At 68.4% G+C, this 24,485-nt stretch overlaps 2 protein-coding genes across 4 annotated transcripts; one reads left to right on the top strand and one right to left on the bottom strand.

Moving 5' to 3' along the window:
* Window positions 1–5,817: 5,817 nt before the first annotated feature.
* CCDC188 (coiled-coil domain containing 188) lies at window positions 5,818–9,887 on the top strand. Its single transcript, XM_069558526.1, has 10 exons — window positions 5,818–6,123; window positions 6,769–7,557; window positions 7,680–7,787; window positions 7,942–8,046; window positions 8,636–8,692; window positions 8,811–8,870; window positions 8,962–9,026; window positions 9,202–9,259; window positions 9,372–9,421; window positions 9,512–9,887. Exons 2-10 carry the CDS (start codon window positions 7,018–7,020, stop codon window positions 9,696–9,698), a joined length of 1,230 nt encoding a protein of 409 aa, XP_069414627.1. The 5' UTR covers window positions 5,818–6,123; window positions 6,769–7,017; the 3' UTR covers window positions 9,699–9,887.
* A 418-nt stretch (window positions 9,888–10,305) lies between these two features.
* Window positions 10,306–23,716, bottom strand: ZDHHC8 (zinc finger DHHC-type palmitoyltransferase 8). Of its 3 annotated transcripts, none has more exons than XM_069558516.1 (11): window positions 23,507–23,716; window positions 17,627–17,748; window positions 17,321–17,478; window positions 16,939–17,111; window positions 16,635–16,737; window positions 16,122–16,213; window positions 15,876–16,017; window positions 15,583–15,703; window positions 15,400–15,509; window positions 13,591–14,555; window positions 10,306–11,215 (listed from the first exon to the last, which is right to left on the bottom strand). In XM_069558516.1, the coding sequence occupies exons 1-11, from the start codon at window positions 23,608–23,610 to the stop codon at window positions 10,990–10,992; spliced, it is 2,316 nt and encodes a 771-aa protein (XP_069414617.1). In that variant the 5' UTR covers window positions 23,611–23,716; the 3' UTR covers window positions 10,306–10,989. The 3 variants fall into 3 exon arrangements, with proteins under 3 accessions (XP_069414617.1, XP_069414619.1, XP_069414618.1); XM_069558518.1 differs by lacking the exon at window positions 23,507–23,716 and adding an exon at window positions 18,362–18,462; XM_069558517.1 differs by lacking the exon at window positions 10,306–11,215 and adding an exon at window positions 11,624–12,789.
* Window positions 23,717–24,485: the final 769 nt, after the last annotated feature.

Genomic DNA, 24,485 nt, shown 5'->3' with positions numbered 1-24,485 from the left:
GCTGTTCATCACTAGGTAATTATTATCTGCTCCTATATTAAGCTTCTGGCCACCAAGAGTGTCACAAAGATTTAAGATCTTTACTTGTTAATAGTGTTTCCCAAACACAAGCGAGGTTTAATACCCCTCAATATGTCCCCTGCCACCGCCACCTGGGTGAGGCAGGGAGGGCCCCCACCACATGTGTGCTCTGGGCCCTGGGCATGACCCAACCCTCCCCAGGTCCACTCAGCACCCCAGAACCCTGAGCCGGGAGTGGGGCCCCCTCCCAGGCTCCACACCCACCACACCTGCCGACTCAGAGGCCTGTGACCAAGGTCGACTGCATAGTGGCTGTGCAAGGGCCCGGCTCTCCCCAGGTCAGCTTCAGCCCTGTGACCAGCAGACCAGGAGGAGCCGTGATGGTGGATGTGATGATGGTGGAGGTGATGGTGGTGATGGCGATGGTGGTGATGGTGGTGGTGGTGGTGGCGATGGTGGAGGTGATGGTGGTGATGGCGATGGTGGTGGTGGTGGAGGTGATGGTGGTGGTGATGGTGATGGAGGTGATGGTGGTGATGGTGGTGGCGATGGTGATGGTGGAGGTGGAGGTGATGGAGGTGATGGTGATGGTGGAGCTGGTGATGGAGGAGGGCACAATGGGGGATGAGGTGGTGAAGGTGCTGGCAATGATGGTCACGCCCATGGTGTCAGCAGTGATCGTGGAAGCGGACCCTCTGGGACGCAAGTTTCCCAGACAAATGAGGTTTTGCTGCTGTCCTTGCCCCAGCTGCTGGCCGGGTGCCTGCCTGAGAGCTGCCCTCGGAGGCAGCAGGAGAGAGAGCCTTGACAAGCCCTGACAGGGCAGTGGGCTATCCTGAGCTGACAGAACATTTAATCTTAGTTAAAAATAAATAAGTTCAACTATGGGAAAGGGACGTGCAGCCTAGTGTTTACTGCAAGTGAAAGGAAGGTGATCACTCTGGGAGAAGTCCACTGGGCACCAGCCCCTGCTGTCAGGGGCCCTGGGCCTGGCGGGAGGGGGCCAGGCCCCCCGCCTCTGACCTGGGGCCTCCCTCCACCCCTCCCACCCCTAGCTGGTGAGGTCACCTCCCCAAAACCAGCACCAGGGAGTGCCAAGACCCCGGGCAGCATGGCTGATGAGCAGCAGAGAGCCCCTGCTCATGGTAATTAAGTGAAACGTGACGCCTTCGCCAGGGAGGAAAATCTCATCTTGGAAACACAAGTCCAGAGCAGGTTCAATTTCACCCGAGGGGCCATAAAACCCTTTTCCAATCACCTGGAGCCGTGGGCTGCCAGCGCCGTTAATCCTGGGGATGTTATTTAAAGCCGAGACGTCACTCGGGGAGAATCAGGCCCAAGCCCCACAAGGAGCCCCTTCGGTTTCCACAGGGGCCCTGGGAGCCAGACACAGCCGCCCGGGGGTGTCCTCAGCTGCTCCGGGTTCCCCCAGCAGCCACCAGGCCGGCAGGGCCCCGCATGGACCCACCGTGGGTGCAGCTCCGCCCCGCCCGCCCCCCAGACTTCCACCATCCCAGACTCTTTAAAAGTCGTTTCCTTGATTACCAAGGGTAACAATGAAAACATGTAATTGAATCCCCGAGAAATTGCCATTCTTATAACCTGTGCCCAGTTCCTGGGGTAAATGAGTGGCTCCCTGTACACAGCAGGGGCCCCACGGAGCCTCTGCCAGGGGTGAGCCTGCCCCCTGTCACTGATGCGGGCCCCGTGCTATCTCCCGGTTGGGGGTGGCGGGGGCCTCCCCTGCTGGAAAGCCATCAGTGGTTGGAGCGAGCAGGGTCAGGGTGGGTCAGGGAGGGCCGCAGAGAGCTGGCCTGGCTAGGGGGAATGGGGGCTCCCTACCTGCCACCCCCTGCTGACCACCTGCCCCCAGGAGCCAACTGCCCAGCAGGCCAGGTTGGGCACCCAAGGGTCCTGGGGCATCTCAGGTTGGTGTCAGCAGGGAGGCTGGAGAGGTGACCAGTGCTGGAATGGTCATCAGCTGCTGGCTGGTGGGTTTGGTGGGTAAGGTAAGGGCCTCTTGTGGCTGCGTGGCTGCTAGGTGGGTGACTGGGTGGCTGGCTGGCTGGCTGGCTGGCTGGCTGAGTGTTGGTCCCTGCTCCCTGGGGAGGGAGAAACCCCCAATCAGCACGGAGCCTTAGCCATCCCCAGCCTGCCCACTTCTCTGACTTGTGAGGCCCACCCCAGAGCCACGATGGCCCACAGCACCCCCACCAGCGGTCGGTGCTGCGCCTCAAAACCCCACCTCACCAGGACACAGCCTGGCTCCAAGGAGCAAGGGCTGGGCCCCCAGGGCTGAGAGGTGCAGGCCTTGGGGCCTGGTCCCACATCCAGAGAGCCTGCCCTGAGCAGCCCCAGGCTCCGTGTCCAGCACACACGCCAACACCGGATGTGTCTGCCTGACCGGCTCTGAGAAGGATGAGGCTCTGAGAAGGATGAGCCCGCGTGTGGGCTACAGGTGGTTCCAGGCTTGTTTCTGTGGCAGGACCGCAAGGTCACCCAAAAGCAGTGGCTCTGCCCGAGGCCCGGCCGGCCCCCACCTCAGGCCCAGGGCGGTGGGCACTCAGCGCAGAGCACCCCCACACATACCCCACTGCCGCCTCAGGGGCTCCTGGCTGCCTGGCCAGCTTCCCAGGCACCTTGGAGACGCTGCAGGCGACTACCTCCTGCCCACTCTGACCCCCGGGAAGTCCTGGACACCGGCCTGCCCTGCCCCGAGACAGGCTCTCGCATCCCTGTGCCTGGGCCTCACAGGCTGGAACTGAGCCCCCCGCCAGCTGAGTGCCCACTGACAAACATGCAGCCCGGGGCCAGCCCGGGGCCACCAGAGGGTCCACACCCCGCGGAGTGGGGCGGGGAGCCCCACCACAGGCACCCGCACCCCGGGCAGGGAGCAGGCGAGGGGCTGAAGGAGGGGGGTGAGCCCCAGGGCGAACCCCGGGGAGGCGCTGGCAGGACACGGTCAGACCCCCACGGGAGCGCAGGCCCAGCTGCGGAGGGCTTTGTCCCCCGCACTGGCAGATGCAAGCAGGGGTCGCCCGCCGGGCCTCAGGGTCCCCGAGCCTGCAGCCCTTCTGTCGGCCTGTGCGGCCATCTGGTGGTGGATTCTGGGACCTGCACCTGGCCGGCCTAGAGAGGAGGGACTGGCCTCCAGAGCCAAGGAGCCTTGGCCACGCGGTCTCTGCCCCCCACCTGACTCCGGGCCTCACTCACCCCTCCACGTCCACTCCCCAGGGGCAGGGATGGACAGCATGGTGCCCACGCGTCCTGGAATCTGGCCCCAGGAAGGGTTTCGGGAGGTGACCCCAGCTTCGGCTGGCTGGGCTGGCTTTCCGGGCTCACTGTGGGCTAGCTCACCATGGGCACGGGTGAGCCCAGCTGTCAGGGACCCTGGCAGCGCAGGGGTCTCTGGGCAGGTTCTGCCCACCCGCCTGGGTGGGGCCTCAGCATGGCTGCCCCCAGCCTGCAGCCCTCAGCACCCTGCTGACAGTGCCCTGCGGCGAGGGTTTCCCTTGACACTTGTATTCTCTCTCTGATTCTGAAATAAAAGATGCACAGTGGCTGTCCAGAGGGCTCCAAGGGAGGGAAGAGGAGTGGGCTGCCCACTGCACGCCCAGGGAGCCGCTTGGTCACCCGGGGTGGGCAGGCACGCCCAACCCCCAGCCACGGCCTCTGAGACGGACCAGCCACAGGAGGACCCTACAGGCACCTGCTCGCCCTTCAGCTGCACCCCACTCCCAGGGCCCAGCCCGGCCTGCTCCCTCCCTCAGGCCGGGGCGGGGCGGAGCAGGGCCCCCCAGCAGGCAGTGGCCGGTGTCCACTCCCCTGCAGCGCGCTGGCCCTGGTTTGGGCCAGTCAGTCCACAGGCCACCCCCCTCACTCAGCCACTCCTTGTGGGCCCGTCTTCCTGAGGGTCTGGCCACTCCCTTGCGCCCCAGGAGGGCACCAGACCAGCCTTGGAGCCCACGAGGCCCAGCGTTGGGCCAGCAGTGTCCGGCACAGACTCGGACCCCCAGGCCCTGGGAGTGGCCTGAAGGGCCAGAGATGGGGGGGGTCCCCAGCCTGGGGCTGCCCCAGGAAGCCTGCAGGCCCAAGGATCTGATGAGGGGGCGGGTCTGTGTCAAGGGCCTGCCCTGGGGGTGAGAAGAGGGGGTTGCCCCTGAAGGCTGTGGCTAGCCCAGGGGCCCCGAGCCCCACGTGCCCCAGGCCTGTTGACCCACTTGGGAAGCAAGCCTGGGGCCCTGGACATCGGGGCCACAGAGAGGCCAGGCCGGGCAGCAGGTGTGCGGCCTCTAGGCCTCTCCCTCGCGGCCCAGCTCTGTTCACAGCGCCAGGCTCCCCGAGGCCCCCGAGCATCACAGCACCTTGGGCAGGGAGCAGCCGCCATGGCAACTGGCGTCCAGGGAGGCGCGCTGCCTGGTAACAAGGGCCACGGCTCCCCGTGATGCTCGAGCCAGCCCAGCTTCCCGCTGCGGCACGGAACTCGGCCACAGGGACTCACCCCGAGCCCCTAGTGAGCCCCTGGGGCCTGGGCTCGATTTGGGCGTGTCGGGGCATCCACACGCCAGTGAGATCTGCAGGGCGCTCTGCCGTGGGCACGTGCGTGTGTGCACACGTGCCCAGCCATGTCCAACTCTGCGACCCCGTGGCCTGTCTGTGGAAATACCATCATAGCTGGGGTTCTCTCTGAGAGCCCCCGCCCCCCGGGCCACGCCCAAGCTCAGGGCCGCACTGCGAGGACCACAGGGACGGGGCGAGCAAGGTTTCAGGGTGTGGGGTCTTCGGGGCTAGGTTCCGAGGCACCAGCAAGCTTCCCAGGCAGGGCACAGAGAGGCACAGGCTGCGTCCAGGAGCACGTTCCAGGCGGCTGGGGGAGGCTCTGGTGCCACTGGGCGTCCCAGGCACCCCCTCCTGCAGACCAGCCTGGTGGCCCAGGTGAGACGCAAGGCCGCTGCCAACAATTCCCAGGGTGTCTTTGCTGTCAGTACAGGGACCCCCGTCTCCACGAGGAGCTCCTCTCCCCCACATTGAACATTCCCCAGCACCTGCTGGCTCCTGACGGGACGGTGCCCCCACCTCACCCGGGGGGTGCCATCTTCTCCAGTGGGGTGTGGGCTCAGGAGGCCATGGGGGCCTGAGTCGGGGTCCGGGCCCGTCTTTCCCGGCCCCGTCTTTCCCGGCCCCTCCCAGCAGAGCCTGTTGCTAGTGCCCAGATGCACCCCCAGAAACACAGAGCAGCCTGCTGGGCCCAGGCCACGTGCGTCCAGCTGGGCACAGCCTGTGGACGGTGCATGCCCCTCCTCTGTGGGTGTTCCGCACTCAGCGGGGGCGCCAGACCACCAGCAGACGAGGGGTATTGACGGACTTCTTCAGACAGGAAGCGGGGGCTGGCCACACCTGAGTGTGGGCGAGGCAGGGCTGCAGACCCGGGCTGGCTAGGGGGAGGCTCAGGGGGCCGCCCAGCTCGTGGGAGAGTCAGCAGGTGGCAGGGGACCCACAGGCAACTCCCCAGGCTGGCCCCTCCAGACGTCTGCCCTGAGGACTCCCTGGCTGCTAATGGGGAGTAGCAAAACCCTTAACCATTCCTAGCAGGAAGGCCCTCCAAACAGAAGACCCTCAACAAGAAGCAGCAGGAAGTGAAATCTCCCCTCCTCCCCCAAAATCCACTTTGTCCCTAAAGGAGGACAGGAAGCTCTAAGAAAAGAATGGGGAGAGGCAGAAAACAATGGAGGCGTCCTGGAACGTTACAGCAGGGTCTCCCACAGGGAAGGGCCTGAGTCTGACCGGCCCAGCCTCACAGGCAAACAGCCTGAGGTCAGAGTGAGCTGCCGGCTGATCCCCAGGGCTCTCCCAATCTAGCTCCCCACACCAGAGGCTAAAGCAAACACCCGTCAGCCGGGCCTGGTCCACTTGGCTGGCCCCACCGTGTGGGTCTCTGTGGTCTCACTGGGCTTGTCAATCCCCTCCCGGGAGCTGGGGACCCACCGGACGACCAGAGCCCCCCCTTCCCCGAGACCTGGAATCCAAGAGCAAGGTCACAGAGGATCCAGAGAGCAGCGAGAAAGTCATCGCCCGACACATCAGCGTTGTTCAGACCTCCTGGTAAGAGCCCACAGGCCCAAGCAGGCCCCCTGGGTTCAAGCTAGCCCGGAGCCCAGGGTCACGTTGCCGAGGGTCAAGGACGCAGGGACGGCCAGGGTCTGCAGCTGTGTCCCCCGCACGGGCACTCAGGCTTCCACCAGCCCTCCTTTCTGAGGAAGCTGCCTGCGGACACACTTCTGTGAGGCGAGGGAGGAAACCAAAAGTGCGGGCTGTGAGCTGGGGGCGCCAGGAGTGGGGGCGCCGTGGAGGGCGGGGGTGCATCCATGAGGCTGTTAGGAGGGGAGGGGAATCCGGGGGGAGGGTGGGGTGCCGGATCTGGCCAGCGCTCTGCAGTCCCTGAAAAGACCCCTGAAGTGGCGAAAAGTTGGACCAGAGTCCAGCCACCGAACAGGCCGTGGCTGCAAGTGGGTGACTCAACTTTGGTTAACAGTCCTTGTGGGACCACGGAATGTTCGATAAATGACTTAAAAACAAAACAAAACAAAACAAACCTTGGAGATTCACAGGTGAAAAGGTCAGGCTGCGGGATGATCTCTTCTGGGTGGAGAGAGGCATGGGCACTGCCTGCAGGAAGGCCTCGGCGTGGGGCTCTCTGGTGGGGCAGGGCCACACTGGCCTCCTGCTGCTGTCTGACTTTGCTTTTAGCTCCTGTCTGCAGGACCTGCCGTGCAGCCTAGGACAGTAGCTGATGGGATGTGGCGGGAGGGGCCTGGTCAGGCCCGCTCCAGCCACCGCCCCAGCCCATTATGACCTCCCTGGTCCTGCCCAGGCCTTTGTGACAGCTGCCCCTGAGGTACCTGGGAGCCGTGACACCCAGAGCTCCCTTAGTAAGAGGGTGGCAGGACCGGCCAGGGACAGCCTCGACCTGGGGTCAGGAAGGGGTCACAGGGAGGAATGGAGGGGCCGAAAGCCCTGGGGCCCTGTGGCCACACTCGCCCCCAGTGCCTCCAGCCCCCAGCGCCGGGCAGCCGTGGGGGGTGCCTGGACCCACCCTGCCCGGGGTTCGCCAGGTGGCCCTGCGTGGCGCCTCTCAGCCCCACCCACTCAATGGAGACTGCCAGGCCTTTCTCAGCCCTGGGGACAGGGGGTGGGGGACCCAGGGTCGGGGGCGAGGTACCCGGGAACTTCATCACGAGCGAGGACGGCGAGCTGCAGGGACAGAGGCCGCGAGACCCAGCAAGGATGAGACAAGGACAGACGGACACCAGGCTGGGGTGGGGCTGGGCCCTGCACTCCAGCCACGAGCAAGAGCAGAGGGCTCCCCGGCAGGTGGCAGGGCCCACCTCGGGGCCCCGGCCCTGCCCGTGCCCACCCCTGATCCCGGGCACAGGGGCCTCAGCCTCACCCAGGGCAGACCCCCCCCAGCTTCAGGGCATTCCCCTGGGGCCCGCAGAGCCGTCCTTCCTTCAGCTGGAGCAAGAGAACCAGAGTCTGGTGAGCACCGGGCCCCAGCCCTGCCAGTCCCCGCGCCCCACACCCGGGCCCCGCCAGGCCCTGTGCCCCGGCCCCTCCCCAGACATGGCTGGCTCCATCTCCCCATCTCTGCCCCACCCCAGAAGAGGCAGAACCAGGATCTGCGGGAGCAGCTGGGGGCCCTCCTGGGGCCGGGGCAGCAGTTCCTGCCCTTGTGCCCGGAGCACTCGAGCTGCACGGCCCTGGCCTGGGTGAGTGCGGGGCGGGGCGCAGCCCCGGCAGGACCGTGGGTGGCACTGTGGAGAGCCCTGTGGCTCCATGCGCTCCCCCCACCCCACTCCCAAGCAGTCCATGACCACGGACGCTGCCGATAGCCTTGGGGCTGAGCCGGGGGCTCCTCCGCAGCCCCCTGAGCAGGCCTGCGCCCGGCCCCTGGAGGACAGGGCCCCTCTGCACCTGCTGCGGCAGGAGCTGTGCAGGGGCGAGGAGTCCTTCGTGCAGCAGTCCCAGGTGGGCCGGGGGGCCGGGGAGGGGAGGGGACAGGATAAGGCGGGGCCAGGGCTGGGAGGGGAGGGGACGGGGCGGTGGGGGGAGCGAGGAGTCCGTGATGCAGCCCCAGGTGGGCCCGGGGGCGGGGCCTGAGTGGGGCCGATGTGGGGAGGGGCGGGGCCGGGGTGAGGGGAGGAGTCGGTGCCTCAGTCCCTGGCGGGGCCGGGGGCGGGGCCGGGGGCGGGGCCGGGAGTAGTTTCTGCAATAGTCCCACGAGGACCCGGGGGCGGGGCCTTGGAGGGGCGGGGCCGGGAAGGGGGAGGAGTTTGTGCTGCAGTCCGTGGTGGGCCGTGGGCCCAGGGGCGGGGCGGGGCGGGGCCGGGATGGGGCGGGGCCAGGCACTCGTTCCGGCGGCAGTCCCGGGTGGTCCAGGGGGCGTGTCCAGGAGCGGCGGGGTCGGGGCGGGGCGGGGGGGCGGCACCGGGGCCGGGGAGGGGGAGGAGTCCGTGCTGCAGTCCCCGCTGGGCCCAGAGGGTGGGGCGGGGCGCGGTGGAGCGGGAGCCGACCGCCCTCCAGCCCTACCTCGGCCCACACTACGCCCCCTCCCCAGAACGAGCTGCAGCAGATCCGACTGTCCTTTGAGAGGAAGAAAATGGCTATCACCGAGGTGCCACCTGCAGGGGTGGGTGGGGGCGCCGGGCGGGGGCTCCACCTGTGGAGAGAGGCGTCCAGCACGGGTCCTGCTCCATCCTGAGGGCGTGACCCAGCCTCGCCCCTCCCACCAGGTGTGGGACGGCGTGGCTGAAGTGCACATGGCCCTGAACAACCAGGCCACTGGGCTCCTGGTAGGTCCCCAGAGGCTCGAGGCCCAGAGGATGAGCGGGCGGGGAAGGGGCGGGCGAGCAGGACCCCCACTCTACCCTCTCTGGCCCCCAGAACCTCAAGAAGGACATCAGGGGCGTGCTGGACCAGATGGAGGACATTCAGCTGGAGATCCTGGGGTGATGTGGGGCTGGAGGCCCGGGGGCGGCAGCTGGCTGAGCTGCGATGGTGTCTGGGTCAGGGTGCGGTGGACCCGTCCCTGGCCGGTCCCCAGTTCCCCAGCGCCAGGGCAGTGGTGCGGGCTGAGGAGGGGGTATACCTATGGTGCTGACTGCAGCACCCCCGCCCCCCCAGGGAACGGGCCCAGTGTCGGACCCAGGCCAGGAAGGACCAGAAGATGGCATGCAGAGGGGTAAGCCCCCACCCCCACCCCTTACCCTCCCAGAAGCCGCGCTTGGGCAGCGGGGGAGGAGCCGGGTGAGCAGGCCTGCCCTGACCTCACCGGCTCGGCCCCTCCTCCGCAGAAGGCACGGCTGCAGCTGGGATGCTCCGAGGGCCTCAGAGGCCAGCTCTGGTAGGTGGCGCAGCCGGCATAGGGACCGAGCCCAGTGCCCAGGGCCCACCCCCCCCGGGCGCCCCGCCCCCTGACCACCGCCGCCCGCAGGCTGCTGGCCCTGAGGCTGCTGCTGGGCGCCCTGCTGGCCTGCACCGCCGCCTACGTGTACGTGGTCGACCCCGCGCCCTTCGAGGGGCTGGTGCCACCCCTGCTGAGCCGCGCCGCCGTCTGGAAGCTGCGGGCCCTACTGGGCCCTTTCCTGCGCCTCGAGGTGGACGGCTTCCTGCCCTTCTAGGCCGGAGGCCCAGCGGCCCCAGCGAGGAGGAAGCCAGCAGGCCGTCGCGGCCCCCAGCGCCCAGCGGCCGCGCCGGCCCCCACCCACGGCACTGCGGCGCACCGTCCCCGCCCGGAGGCTTGGAGAAGGGAGGGGGCGGGGGCTGTCCTGAGGGCCAGGCCTGCGGCCGGACATATAGTCGTGACTCTGGGCCTGTGTGCTTGTTTCCGTGGATACCGGGGCTGGCGCCGGTGGCTGTGAGGCCTTCCCGGGCTGATCTTGCTGCGAGGGTCCCTGGGGAGGCACCCCTCTCTGGCACCTGCGGCGGGGGCAGCCTCTCCGCAGCCCCCTTTCCACCAGGAGAGGGGGAGGGAGCCCCAGTGAAAGTGAGCTCCCCAGGCCTCATCCCCAGGTGGGCGGGCCTTGGGGAGCAGGTTCTCTGCCCCACAGGCGCTGCTGAACCCAAGCACAACCCGTGTCCCTGCCTGACCTACCACCCACTTCCCACACTTGCCCAGCCACCACCCAGCGCCCTCCCCCCATTCCCGTTTACCTCCCCAACCCAGGACCCCGGTCCAGTCCAGGCTTGAAGGACAGGGGACCACGGTGGTGGACAGAGCCACGGGGGTAAAACACAAAGGTTTTATTTTCTGCATTAAACTGGGGCAAGGGGATCCTTTCAGAACAAGAGACCAGATTTGTGGCTGCTCGTGCCCACGTGGGAGAAACAGCTCTGCTGGCAAGAGGTGGGGGCTGGCCAAGGCCCTGCCCCACCCCTGGGGGCTTCAGGGGGGCCCAGCTGGCTGGGGACTGCAGGGCTGGGGATGGCGGGGCCCTCTGAGTACCCCAGGTGTGCAGAGAAGGAAGGAAGACCGTCAGGGCAGGGCTGGCGGGCTGGGGTCTCCTCTGGCTGGCTGCTGCAGGAGCTTAAGGCATCCGCTCATGTGCAGGGTGCAAGGGGAGGGGGCAGTGCAGAGGCCTGCAGGGGCTGCTTGAGACCCCCACCCGGCCTGGCCCAGCCCACAGAGGCCGGGCTCCCTGGGAAGGAAGGGACGCGTAAAGTGCTTGGTCAGGCAGGGGGTCAGGTGCAGGGGCAGAGACAGCCCAGAAGGCTGTGGTGGCCCCAGCAGCTCTGGGGCCCCCGCCTGGGGGGTCTGACCCTCTGCGGCGGGCGGGGGCCTCCTGAGCCGGGAGGGCGCAGGGTCATGGGCCCTGGCAGGCTGGGGGTCAAGTCTAGCTGTGGCTGGTGGAACGGAGGCCCCAGGGCCCCTAGGGTCCACAGCAGCCCAGCCCTCCGGGGCCCCAAAGTGGCCTACTTGATGTCCCGATCGGGCCCCGAGAGGCTGGGGAAGAGGCTAGAGGCAGCCAAGTGCAGCCGGCACACAGCCCCCCGGGGAGGCGCCCCTGGGGCTGGGCTCCAGGGGGCCCGCAGCGGCGGGTGGTCCTCTGGGAGGCCGAAGTGGCACAGGTGCAGGCCGGGGGGCGCCCAGGGCTGGCCGCGCCGCCCCCATCCACGGCTGCAGGTGCCGATCCAGCCCCTGCGGGTCGCAGCGTCCAGTGAGAGAGAAGCAGAAAGGCGGAGGTCAGCAGACCAGGCTCTACCCCAGGCCTCCAGTCCCCTAAAGGCTGTGGATTCCCCCCACCCTGCCCAACGCGTGTCTGAGGAGGGGTGTAGGAACCAGTCCAGCTGCCCAACATCCCAGCCCACGGGCACTCCCTGCTCAGGGGCCCCGGGGCGGCTCAGCCCAGCTGCCCCAACACCCTGTTACTTCCGGGGTGACACAGACACGGGAGGCCACACCCCCCTGCCCGGCCTCCAGCCTGGCATCGGTTCAGGAGCGCCCACACAGAGCACCCAGGCCCAGACAGGCTGCCACCCCTTCTCCCGAGGCCTGACCCCTATGCCCCGCCAGGAGCCTTGGTCTTGCTCAAGGAAAGGACCCGAGTGACTCTTTTTCTTTTTTTAATAAAATTATAGATATATAGATGTTGATACAAAAACATAGAACAGACAACGCAAGCGGGCGCTGCCGTGTGCTCACTCTCGGGCCCCTGGCACCAGGTGAAACTCCGAACCCTCCCGATGTGCTTCCCACGTGGGCCCCAGGCTCCAGCGGGGCCTGGGCTTTGCGTGCCTTGGGTGGGGGTCTCCAGTTTGCAGGGAGGGGGCTCGGCGTGGCCTGGGCCCCCAGGGGCAGCATCGGGCCTCCTGTCTGCTCCCCCAGCCCCCATCGCCTCCCACAAGAGCATAAAGCAGAGGTTAAGGCTTCAATTAAAGCGAGTTTCCAGGCGGGGCGGGGGAGGGGGACGGCAGGGGCCTGAGCGATGACACATGGGACGCAGCATGGCAGCTCAGAGCACAGACGTGGGGATGCGCCCACCAGCAGGGGCGAGACGAGACACACGGAGCCAGGACCCCACCCACAGCTGGCTGGCTGTCCGTCTGTCCACCTGTCAGAATAGCTGGGTGCCTGCGGGCTGGGCCCATGCTCCCTGCAGGAGAGCTGGCCATGCCAAGCTACAAGCTTGCAGCAGGTCCCTGAAAGGCAAGGGGTTTGGGGCAGCCGGGCGGCGGGGCCCTCGGCCAGGGGCTCAGGCCTCTCTGTCCGTCTCTGGGCCACGGGAACCCTCGCAGAAGGGAAGCGGGTGGGGCCGGCCAGGTGACAACCTCAGGGGCACAGGCGCGCTCCGCCCCAGCTCACAGGAACAGGACCGCCAACACGCAGGCCCTGCAGCCCCTCGGCCCGTGGCCCCACGGCGCCTGGTGAGCAGGTGCGGACGGGCAGCTGAGGACGAGGGGTGGGCCGCGGAGGCGTGGCTTTCCTCGCCGAGGCATCCGCGCCAGGCCTGGGCCTCCTCTCCAGGGGCAGAGAAGCTGGGAGGGGTGGCCGCGGGGGCTCGTGGTTCCCATGGAGCTCGGCGACGGGGGGCAGTCGGTCCTCACACCGAGATCTCGTATGTGGTCCCACCCACGCCGGACACCTTCTTAACCAGCGTGTGCCGGGCGGGGCTGGCGGAGGGCCCCGGGGGGCCGGCAGCCGGCCCCAAGCGGGTTAGACCCGGGGACTGCCCGTTAAGCTTACTCGGGGGGGTCTTCAGCTGAGGGTGGTCCCTGCATCGGAACAAGCAGACACACACACACGGTGAGCACGGAAACGCGGCAGAACACGGCCAGCGGAGGCAGTGGACAGAGGACACGGACAGACGGAGCCCTGGGCAGCCCTGCCTCAGCCTGGACAGTCCCACACAGAAATGGGGGGCGGGGGGCGGAGGGCAGACATCTGTCGGAACAGCCACCATCCCTTCCCAGGCTGCTCAGCACAGACCAAGAGCGCAGGGAGGCCAGGTGGACCCCGGCCAGTGCATCCATGTCCTGGCGCCCTGAGCTGGGGAACCCACAGTCACCCCCTGGCCTCCTCCTTGCTCCCCTGAGGAAAGCAAGGGGCTGCCCTTCAGCCCTGCAGCCGCTGGGCACTAACCGCTAACAGGGACCTTGCTGTCCACTGGGCCTGTCACCCAGCCTGCCTCTGCCGCTGCCCGAGCCGCCCTTTGCCCGTCTCTGAGCAGGGAAGGCCCTGGGGGGCCAGGACCGTGGTGCCCGCTGCAAGATGGCATCACCCTGACTTGGCCTTCTGAACATGGGCAGTTGACCGTCTCTAGGAGCCGGGATGCCCCACGCACTGGGTCTGTCAGCCCAGGAAGAGTGCGGGTTGTTGGCAAAATCACCTGCCCCCACCCCAGGGTGTCCAGGGCGTCCTTGGAGCCGGCAACCCTCATGCTGGCCAGCAGGAGCCTGCAGGCCGGGTGAGGCCCACACCCCAGGGTAGCCTCAGGCCTCCTGGGCAGCCTCCCAGCCAAGAGCCCCGCAGACCCCTGCCCCATGCCCGGTGGCCAGCCACACCCCAGCACCCACCTCTGCACAGCCAGCGAGGGCGGTGGTTCCGGGAGGTCCGCGTGGATGAAGGCGACGGCCTTGGGGCCGGCATAGGAGGGTGAGCAGGGGGTGCCAGGTGGAGACGGGGGCACCTGGTGCGCAGGCGACCTGTGCGGGCCGCTGGTGGGCCGGGCCCCTGGGCCGCCGCTACTGGCCAGGTCTGTCTGCAGGGAGGAGGAGGAGGTCCGTGGTGCCCGGCTCACCGCGCTGGACAGCGAGGACAGCGAGGTCTGCAGCGCGGGGTTGCGGGCGCCCCCGAAGCCAGGCCCGGCCACCAGGTCATCCCGGGAGCCGCAGCGCAGCCCGGGGCCACGTGGGCCCTCGGACAGCACGCCGGCCTGCTGCAGGCTGTAGGAGCTGGGTGTGTCATAGACACCCGAGTCGCCGAAGAGAGAGTCGGCCTGAGAGCGCAGCAGCCGCTCCCGCTCCTCTCTGTCCTTGCGCTCCTGGATGGAGGCCATGATGGTCCGGGAGAGGTTGTCGTAGCGCACGGGCGAGGGCTCCCGCGGCCGCGGGCCCAGCACTGGGCTGAAGCTGCGGGGCGGCGGCCGTGGCGGGTCGCCTGGTGCCCCCGCGTGCAGGTAGGGCGAGCGGTAGCCGGGGGCGCCGGCTGCGGGGTGGGCCGGGCAGGCGTGGCCGCCCGGGGAGCCAGGGTTCAGCAGGCTATCGTAGGACAGGCTGCCGTTGCGGTTGGGCAGCGCGTGGGGGGCAAAGAGGCTGCGGTGGGGCGTGGGGGGCCCACCCTCAGAGCGCAGGGGCTGCAGGGCCACGTGGTCCCCGCCCCGCCGACTGGCCGCCTTGAGGCTCAGGGAGCGCAGGGCGCCTGAGAAGGTGTCAGCCGCGCTGAGGGGCGGGTAGTCAGGCAGGTCCAAGCTGGGCTCGGACGCAAAGTCCAGGCTGTGGATGCTGTCCTCCCCCAGCGTCAGGGAGTCGGTGCCTGTGACCTGCAGGGAGAGAAGGCCCGTCCACGTCTGCCCACCCCAGGCCCTGCCAGATGCCCTGTGCCCTCTGGGAAGCTACCATCAAGTCGTGGCAGGTGCAGCGATGAGCTGTTTCCAGAAGCCCGCAGTCCCCTTGCACCCAGAGGGAAGAGGCCCAGGGTGGGCACGGCAGTGTGGGTGGCCTCAGGGCACATGGACAACCAGCCAGACCCTCCATGGGATCCAGGACAACCCCAGGAAGGAGGTAACCATCCTAAGGGCCACCAGACCCTGGCCAGGCATGCCATCAGTCCTGGGGGAGCTCCGTGGGGATCCGGGCGTGCTGGCCTATCACAGGCCTGCCCCCAGTGGCCATGAAGGAAGCATGCAGCCCGGGGACCTCAGGGCTCTGGTCCTCTGCTCAGGCCGCCCACTGCCCCACGTGAACGCAGAGAACAAATGTGCTTCCTCAAACAATTTCAAATTCCTCTGAAGTCTTCGCGGGGGGCCCTGAAGGCCTCAGGCAGTGACTAACGTGGAATTCCAGGCGCCCGCACACAGTGCTGCCGGGGGCAGCGCCCACAGTGGCCCGGGGAACAGCGCCGAGCCAGCAGGCAGGCAGGCCAAGGGCCAGAAGGACCAGGACACCCTGCCCCAGCTGGCACGCTCACCCTCTGTGACTCAGAAGGGGTCTTCAGGAGTGCCTCATGGGGGCGGGGCCTCCAGGGGCGGGCCTCCTCGGGTAGGAGCTCCTGGGGCGGGGCTTTCTCAGGCAGGAACTCCTTGGGCGGGGTCCCCTGGGGGCGGGGACTCCTGGGCGGGGCCTCCTCGGGTAGGACCTCCTGGGGGCGGGGCCAGGCTTCCTCACCTGCTCCGCCGGCCCGCAGAATGGCGCCTTGGGACCCGTGGGAAAGGCGGGCCGGAATTTGTACATGGCGGGTGTCGGGGGGCTGGTCCTCTGCGCCGACAGAGCGCTCTCTGGAGGAGACGGGCCGCGGTCAGGCTGGGATCGCTCGGCGCCCCTCCCTCCGCTCGGGCGCTCCCACCTCACCAGCACTGCCCGGGCGTGGGGTCTGCAGGTCGCTGCCAAACGTGCCGGCCTCCACCTTTGGGGGCAGTGGCGGCCCCAGGTCCAGGGGCTTCTCATCCAGCCGGTCCAGGCTGCCCTTGGACTGGAAGGGGACATGGTACAGGCCAGGGGCGGGGCTTTACTGGGGAACCCATCCTGGCGCCCAGGACCCTGACCCTTCCTTTGTTCCGCTCGGTCCTCTTCCTTCTACGTGGTCCCGCCAACCTGGCGGCTTCCCGCCGCTCTCCATCCCCCGCCCTCCCCTGGGCGCCCACCTTGCTGCGGCCCAGGCCAGCCTTCAGCCCATTGTCACTAAGCTTGACCTTGAGCGGAGGCGCTCGCTCCAGGAGCTCCGGCCGAAGGAAGGGCGGCTTCAGGCGAGCAGCCAGCGGCAGCCGGGGTGGCTCCACCACATACCTGCGCCAGGGCAGAGGGTCAGTGGCCAGGGCGGCCCCGCTTGAATGCGCGCCGAGGGGAGGGCCCGCCAGGCGAGAGCAGATTGGACGGGCTGAGAGCCTCACCGGGGCGCCAGAGGGCTGCACAGCACGTGCTCCACGTTCCCGTAGCAGCCGCGGGTGAAGGGGTTCACGCCCCCACGGAACTTCCCCGTCACCTGTGGATATGGAACCCCTCAGCCAGCCTGGCCACCCAGGGTCCAGCCAAGGAGGGAAGACAAGCAGGGACAGCAGGGTTCCTCAGAGGTCAGTTGAGCAGGGTCAGCCCAGGGGTGTTCCCCACCTAGGTCACCAGGACCTGCCCCTGTATGCAGTGGGACTTCTAAGTGGCCACCGATGGGGGTGTGGAGGGGTACAGGGCAGGCGCGACCCTACGTGCCAAACCCCACTGGGGCTCCAAGGCCGGGCTCCAGGGCTGGAGCCTCCCCCAGCACTGCTGCACATCAGCCAAGGGCCTCCAGGCCCCTGCTCCGACCACGCTCCTGCACGTCATCGTGTGGCCCGCGCTCCTCGCTCAGCCGGTTAAGGACCCGCCCACACCCATCCCTGTCAAGAACACGCGGCCCCCCAGGTCTGCACCTGCTCGTTGGTGGTGCGGCCCCGAGTGACCAGCACCACGTGGAAGCCCGTGAGGCCGACGACGGGGATGAAGAAGAGGCCGGCCACACACATGACGGCCATGCTGGCCCGTTAAGGCCAATGGCCAAGGACGAGGACGGAGCAGCTGCCTGTGGATAGAGGCTCAGGCCCTCCCCACCACCCACTCAGGGAAGGGGACCCACTCCCCGGGGGCTTCCGGGCTCCGCCCCAGCCCTCCGGGCCTCGACTTCCCCGCGAGATGTGTCCCAGGCCCACACCGCCTTTGTGGTCAGGCCAAGGATACGTAATGGTGGTGTGGGCGGCGCCCAGCCCCTCCGCATGGTTCAGCACGTAGACCAGCCCGAAGGCGACGACGCCCACCATGTGCGCGCTGAGCGACAGCAGGAACAGGAAGAAATAGCGGTAGTTGCGGCGCCCGATGCAGTTGTTGACCCAGGGGCAGTGGTGGTCGAAGTCCTGGGTGGGAACAGCGCGTCAGCACACGGGGTGGGGGGGGCGGGGGGGGGCGGAACTGCAGGCAGTGCAGAGGAGGGGCGGGGCCAGGGGTGGAGCAGAGCTGAGGCCAGGGAAGGGCGGGGTCATGGGCGGGGCCGGACAGGGGCGGGGCGGGACCAGAAAGGGCGGGGTCATGGGCCGGGGCGGGGCCGGGCCGGGGTAGGCGTCACCTCCACGCAGTTGTCGCAGACGCTGCAGTGAGAGCACCGCGGCGGGCGGTAGAAGTGGCAGGTGGCGCACCACTTCATGCGGACCTGGATGCCCCGCACATCCACGTTCTTGTACAGCGGGGCCCGGAAGTCGTCCTCCTTGTCCTCGTCCTCATCCGCTGTGGGCCGAGGGCGGCAGGAAATTGACCGCCCTGGCAGGAGAGGCCGGCCCTTCCCCAGCCAGTCCGCTCCCGGCCCGGCTTGCCCCCGTCAGCCGCCCACACTCGAGCGAGAGCGAGTGGGGAGCCGCCCCACACAGGGCCCTACCTCGGGGGAAGACGCCAGGGTCCATGAAGGTGGCCATGCTGAAGTTGGCCAGGACGAAGAGGAAGAGGACGCCATTGTAGACGGGGACGGCTGGGGACACGGCGCGCGTCAGCCACGGGCACCTGTGTGGGGCAGCAGGGGGCGCTCGGTCTGGGGTGTGGCAGGTGTGTGGGGAGGGGGCGTGGGGCAGCGGCCTTAGGCCACACACATGCGGCGCTCAGGGTGGCCACTGGAGCCAGCTCCGACCCAGCCACCCCCAAGCGCCTGCCAGCAACTCAACTCCCAGTTGAGAAAACTGAGGCTCAGAGGAAGGGCAGGAGGGGTTGCCCAGAGCCAAGCCTTGTCCTCCCACCCACGTTGGGCATCCTTCCTGGCTGGGTCCCTTTCCCCAGGAGGGGTGGACACAGACGGGGTGAGAGCCCCTCTCTGCCCATGCACTCTGATGGGCAGAGGCCAGTGACCCCGCTGGGCAGCTCAGGCCAGCCCTGGGCCTCACCCAGACCTGTCCCCAGCCTGGCAGACCCCTGCTTCCAGGGAGGTTCTGGGGTGTGATGTGGGGCGCTGCCTTGCTGGGTCTGTGAATGCATGGTGCAGAGGGCGCGTGCCGTCCCCTGCGGGTGCGGGCTCAGCGCCTGGGCCTAGGTGCACCTGCGCCCAGATAGCCTTGCCTCATTGTTTCACGTATTTGTCTGTGGCCGTCAGGCCTCAGTTGCGGCACACAGGATCCAGGCGTACCGGCTTCTCCCTTGTCGAGGCGCACAGGCTCAGTAGCTGCGACCCACAGGCTGAGCTGCTCCGCGGCAGGTGGGACTCAGCTCCCCAAGCAGGCGTCCAACCTGCATCGGATCGGCAGGCAGATCCTCAGCCACTGGACCCCCGGGGGCCCCAGCCCCTTCTTAGCTTGTCACCTTTCTCTCCGCAGGGCAGTACAGAATCCCCGTGGACTCTGAACGCACAGGCCGCGACGCTATCGCCATCTCTCATCACCCCTCCGCACTGGGCTCCAGGGCTGTCCCCTCCTCCAGTAAGCCTTCCCAGACTGCTGGCTCGCTGTGCGGGTCCCGCACACGTCCCCGGTGGACACCCTGGCACCAGAGTGTCTCCCCAGCTCTCACAGGACCCACCCGCAGCCCTCTCTGAGGATGTGCCTGGCCTCAGGCAGTGGCTCAGGGCCCCCTGCCCCCACCCTTGGGGGTTCCTTGAGTTTGCCCACCAGGCTACCCCGAAGCGCCTCTGGCTCCAGGCTCCCTGTCCCTCCTGTGCTGAGCAGGGGGCGCCCAGTGGGTCCGCTCCACACACCCAGGCCCTGCATGGAGGCCAGGAGCCCCTGGGATCCCTGACACCGGCCTCGGGGACAGGCCCTACAGCCACGCGTGAGCGAGTCGCGCGGGTGGCCCTGGCCAGCCCACTCTGGGCACACTGGCACCCAAGCCTGCCTTGGCCAGCCGCCAGCCCCACCACCCCAGCAACCACCTCCGTGCGGGTGGAACTTCTCTATTTTTAGTGGAAAGCGAGAGGCTATTTAAAGACTCCGCTCCCACGGCAGCACGCTGGGCGGGCTGGGAGCCGCACGTCACCCCTTCCTCTTCTCCGGGACCTGCCGTGGAGGCGACACTCAGCCCGAGGACACAGCGTCTGCGTGCCGGGCGGGCGGCCCGCCTCCACCGTGCCTGCCCGTGGCCGGGAGCAGACGCCTTCCCCGCGCCCGTCCCTGCGCGCTGGCCGGGCACGCAGGCAGCACTCGGTGCACACTCGTGGCCTCTGGTCCAGCGCCACTTGGAGGGTCGGTGGTGGGCCCCGGAGGCGTGCTCCGCCCAACAGGGTGGGAGGGACTAACAGCCCAGATGCCAGTGGAGACAGGTGGGTGAGACAGAGCCAGGACCGGCCGGAACCGGGGACAGGTGGATGCGGCAGACCCGCCCTGGCGCGGAGAGCTGGCTCCCCACGCGCCTTCTGGAGGCGGCTGGCCGCGGCCTCCGTGTGGAAGGAGGTGCTCTCCTGCGCTGGTGCCGGACGCAAGCTGCAGCGGGGCGGCGCGCCTGTCGGCCCAGCCTCACTGTCGGGGCTGCGGCGCCCCCCCGCAGCCCGCGCCGCCCTGTCCTCCCTGAGGCTCCGTGGCCCTGAGTGGCAGCGGGCCCGGAGCAAGAGCTGCAAGGCGGCGGAGCCACCCTTGCCAGATGGCCTCTGCCCCGGATGGGCACCACCTGCCCCCCAGTGCCCCTGGGCAGCACGTCCCAGGGAGGGCAGGGCGCGGCTTCAGCGAGGGCAGGGCAAGCCTGGGGGCACACGGGTTTTCTGACAGGGGCCTGAGCCCCCTCCATTCACTATCTCTAGCCCCCTAGGCTTGACTTGAACACAGAGTCAGGGGCTGCCCTGCACCCTGGCCCCTGTCCTTCCGCTCGCAACCTCCACCCCAGGCGTGCTAAAAGGGGTCTCAGGCCTGGGTCCCCCAGGGAGACCGGCTCGGTCACCAGTGCTGCCAGGGCCCAAGGACAGCTAAGCAGGGGAGAGAACAAAAGAGCACACGTCCCTGTGAGCACGCGCGCACGCACACGTGTGGACACTGCATAAGCGTGCCCACACACAGGGCAAGTGCAACGGAACAGCCGGGTGTGCGCTGACGTGAGTACGGACAAGCACACTCGTGCACACAGTGACGCATCCATACCTACAGACACGGACGCAGACACGTCCCCTTCTGGTGGACTCTCACCCCCGACCCTCTGTGGACCCCTGTCTGTTTTCCGTGGGCAGGGCAAGCGTGAGGAGGGAGTGAGGAAGCATGCGCTCAGTGGGCAAGGCCTGGTGGGCACTGCCCGGGCATCTGAGCCTGAGCCGGGTTCCAGGGGGACCTCTTGGTCCTCGGGACAACCCCCCAACCCCCCAGGGAACGGCGTGCTCCAGGCCCCCCCTGCCAGCTGGGGGTTGGACACGGCTCACCAGGGCAGCCGTGCTGTGGGTCCCGGCAGGCCCCCTCCCCCCAAGCCTCCCATGACCCCACCTGGGCCTACAGGAGGCCCCACCCAGCAGGATGGGGGTTCCACAGAGCAGCAAGCAGCCACGGCTAAATGCGGAATGGAAAATTTTAGCTCAGACGTTTTCATTTAAATCGGACTCTTCATTAACAGTGGCTAATGGAGCTCAGGCACAGGGCAGCCGGGACCAGAGGGTGGGCGGCCACTCTACCCTGGTCCGGCCAGGAGGGCCGCTGGCTCCCTGCACCCACCCCACGGGCCCCCGAGCAGAGGAGGGAGGCGCCTCAGGGCACCAGGGCTCCCCCGGCCACACGTGGCAGGTCACGGCAGGGGGCTCACCTCTCCCTGTACCCCCTGCCAGCAGGCTTGTCCGTGTCGGCCCACTGCAAGCTGGCTTGGTCCTAGGCCGGGCCTCATGGTCCAACTGGGCATAGGGACCACTCAGGTCCATTGTGCCTACCCCTCTGTGCGACATCCAGAGGGGAACCCAGTGGGTCCAGAGAAACAAGACAGCCCAGCCCCCACGTGGGTCCTGGCCCCACAGCCTGGCCCTCTGATGCTCACAGGGTCCCCGTCACCCTGCAGGGTGGCTCCAGGAGTTGGAAGGGGTGGGTCAGGGATCTGGCCTGGGGCTCTCAGACCCCCCAGCCCAGCACCTAAGCCGGCCTGGCACTGAGCCTTCTGGTGCCCAGGGGGACAGGACTGTTCTGAGAACCCAGGAAAGCTTCCTGGAGGAGGAGGGCTGCCAGGCAGCTCCCCTGTGGCATGCTACCCTTCCTCAGTGGGGGGACCCCACCTCTGGGCATGCTCGCCATGCCCCAGCCTCTCCTGGTGACAGGTCTGAATGTCCTCCCGGCCAAGCCGCTCAGCAAGCTGGCCCAAGGCAGGGGTCCCTGGTCCCCTCAGCCTGGGCTCCCACTCCGAGCCTGCCTCAAACAGTCAGCTCATATTTCCTGAGCACAGAGAGGGCCAGGGGCCCCAGTCAGTGTCCAGCAAAGTCCAAGAAGCGGAGAAGACAGAGTCCCATTCCTGCAGGGGCCCAAGGCAGGGTGGGGAGCGCCCCGGAGGGGGGTCTGGCTCCGTGCAGGGCCTGGGACCAGAGCTAGGGGGACACGAGGCCTGTCCAAGGAGGGCACTGCCCGGCCCCCTGCCCACCTGGAACGGCGCACTGCAGGCAGCGTCACTGGACCTGGGTGGCCTGGCAAAACCCCCGCAGAACCACACTGCCTTGGTGGAGCCCAGCAGGACCGGGCTGAGAGCAGGCCGGGGTCCCTGATGGTCACTCAGCCAAGAAGCATGGCCCAGGGGCACAGGGAGGGTCCCCGGGCAAGAGGACTGCTGCACCTGGACACGGCCCGTGCCCCCGTGCCCCTGTCTTCCCCACCGAGCTGCCCTGGGGTGCTGAGCACAGAGGCAGGCCAGGGACCCTGCATGCTCGCCCCCGGGGGTGGGGCCATCGGGACCCTCTGAAATCAAGGGAAGCCACAGGACAAGAACCCTTCCTTGAGGGGGTCAGGGTGCTCTGAGCAGGAGAGGGGATGATGCTGAGCTCAGCTTCTTGTTAAACTTTTCCCTTGCATCTCACAAGGTCTCACCAAGAACACGAATTCCTTTTAAAGTTAGAAGGACTAACGCTGAGTTGCTCTTGGGGGTGAGGAACCAGGACCAGCGAGCAGCTCCCCAGGGGACCCCCACCAGGGCCCAGAGGCCAGAGCAGGGAGCCCGCCCCCCAGAAGCCCCCGCGGGACGCGTCCTCCCTCGGCCCGCACCCGCTGCCCACAGCCAGCAGCATCTCAGCGACAAGAACACGTCTGCTCGCCAAAGCCAGAAATAAGCCCGTCCACACAGCCTTTTTTAAACACGCTCCTGGCAGCCTGTGGTGCCCACCCAGCCCAGCAGGGCCCACTCGCCTGCGGGCGTCCAGTGCAGCCTGGCCAGCCTCGGGCCGCTGCCCGCGTCCCTGCCGAGGGGAAAGGGTGCCCAGCTGGCCGCAGTCACCCCAAGCCTCAGGTCCTCAGGAAGGCCAGAGCAGTAGTTACCCTGGTCACCTGGCCATGTCTCAGTCTGGAAACCACGGCAGGAGGTGGCTGCAGACCTGCATGGCTGAAGCCGGGGTCCCCAGCCGCTCCCTGTGCCTGGGGTGGGGGGCAAGGGGCAGGGTCACGACAACGCGGAGGGAACCTTGTCATCAGCACCCGCCTGGTCTGCACCAGCCCAGGACCGGCCGGACCGGCTGGCCCCCTGCCTCAAAGGTTCCAGTGCCCACTGGAGCCAGAGTCCCTGGGTGTGGCCTGGTCGGGCCCTTTGGCTGTGACCACTGGGCCTTCCTGAGGAGGTCAAGGGAAAGAGGAGGGCACTGCCAGACCAGCGTCGGCAGTGGCCGTGGGGCAGGCACGTGGCAGCCAGGCCAGGCCACACCTACATGGGGACAACTTGGCTGTGGCCCGGGGCCGGACGGCCGGGAGGGCACCCGGGAGCCACCGTCCACTGCTTGCAAGGGGGGCTGGTGGCCCTGGGAGGCCGGCGTCCCCTCCTGGGCCCACAGGGAGGGCAGGGCTGCAGCCACAGCCTGTGCAGACCCACACGCACTCCGCTGCCCCGGGGCGGGCGCCTCACACCCGGCGGGGGGGGGGGGGGCCTGCCTGGGCACTCGGGGGGCGGGGGGGGGGGGGGGGGGCTTGCCAGATACCAGGGTCCTCACACCCAGGACTCACCTGGCTTTGCCTGGCTCCCGGCATCAGCCTTGGCCCAGGGTAGGGGCTCGCGGCGCCCACAGCCTTGTGCCCCCCACCCAGCCCAGCCCACTGTCCAGTCCCCGGTGGGGTCCAGTCCCACCGGGCCGCGTCCAGCGCCCTGCGCGCAGCCCTGCCCCTTCTGGCCCCGGCGCCCGCCGCGGCCGACTCACGTGAACACGAAGAACAGGGTGCTGGAGCCGACCAGCAGCGCGGCCGCCGTGGCCACCGGGATGTACTTGGCGGGTTTGAGGCGCGTCCCGGGGCTGCGGGGCATCCTGGGTGCCGCGCCGCCGCATCCCTCCCCGGGGCCGGGCGGGCGGGGCCGGCAGGACGGGCAGGACCCGGCGGCGGCGGCGGCCCGGGAGGAAATCCCACCCCGCGGGCGCGGCGGCGCGGCGGCGTGCTGATGTCAGCGCGCCCCTTAAGGTGGACCGGCGCGGGGCCGGGGGCCAGGCGGGGCCCCTCGCGACCGCCGCCCCGCCCGCCCTCCCCGCCCTGCGCTGGGGGCGGGGCCGGGCTCGGACCCTCCCGCCGGGGGGCCCCTCCCGGCCCCTCCAGCCAGGAACCGCGACCCTGGGGGGCTGCTGCGGGCCCGCGCGCCTGGGGTCTGGTTCACTAGGGTTCGCGCTGCCGCCAGGCCCCACGTCCGGCCCACGGGCCCTGCGCGGGGCCCTTCTGGGGCAGGCCTTTCCCTCAACACCTCTGAGCTCCTGCAGGGCAGGGCCAGGCCCCTCCCGCCCCTGGACATGTCCGAGGGTGGCGGACTGTGACAGGGCAGGGTGCCTTGGTGGTTTATCCCCTGCCCACTTCACAGCCCCTGAGCTGGACGAGAGGGCAGCAGCCGGCAGGGTAAGGAGGGCGGGGCGCTGGCCCTATCCTGTCCCAGGCTGCAGGCCTCTCGGGAGTGGGGTGCCCTGCCCCTGCCAGGACAGGCTGCCTGGGCAGGCTCACCCCCTGCAGGAAACCCCACCTCCGGACCCCGCGGCTGCCACTTAAGGTGGAGCTGACTACAGTGAGGTCGGGCCAGCCCGGGGCCCCTGCTCTGAAGCCAAGACCTTCAGCCCCTCCCCAGGTGGGAAACTCCCCAGAGAGCGGGGCTGGACCCCGGCAGGAATCCACGGGGGTTGTCTGCTGCTCTGTGGCCAGAAC

Source organism: Ovis canadensis, chromosome 17 (assembly GCF_042477335.2).
Source record: "Ovis canadensis isolate MfBH-ARS-UI-01 breed Bighorn chromosome 17, ARS-UI_OviCan_v2, whole genome shotgun sequence".
NCBI classification, from domain to species: domain Eukaryota; kingdom Metazoa; phylum Chordata; class Mammalia; order Artiodactyla; family Bovidae; genus Ovis; species Ovis canadensis.
Note: the sequence above shows the minus strand (reverse complement) of the source record. Positions and strands in the feature narration are given on the sequence as shown.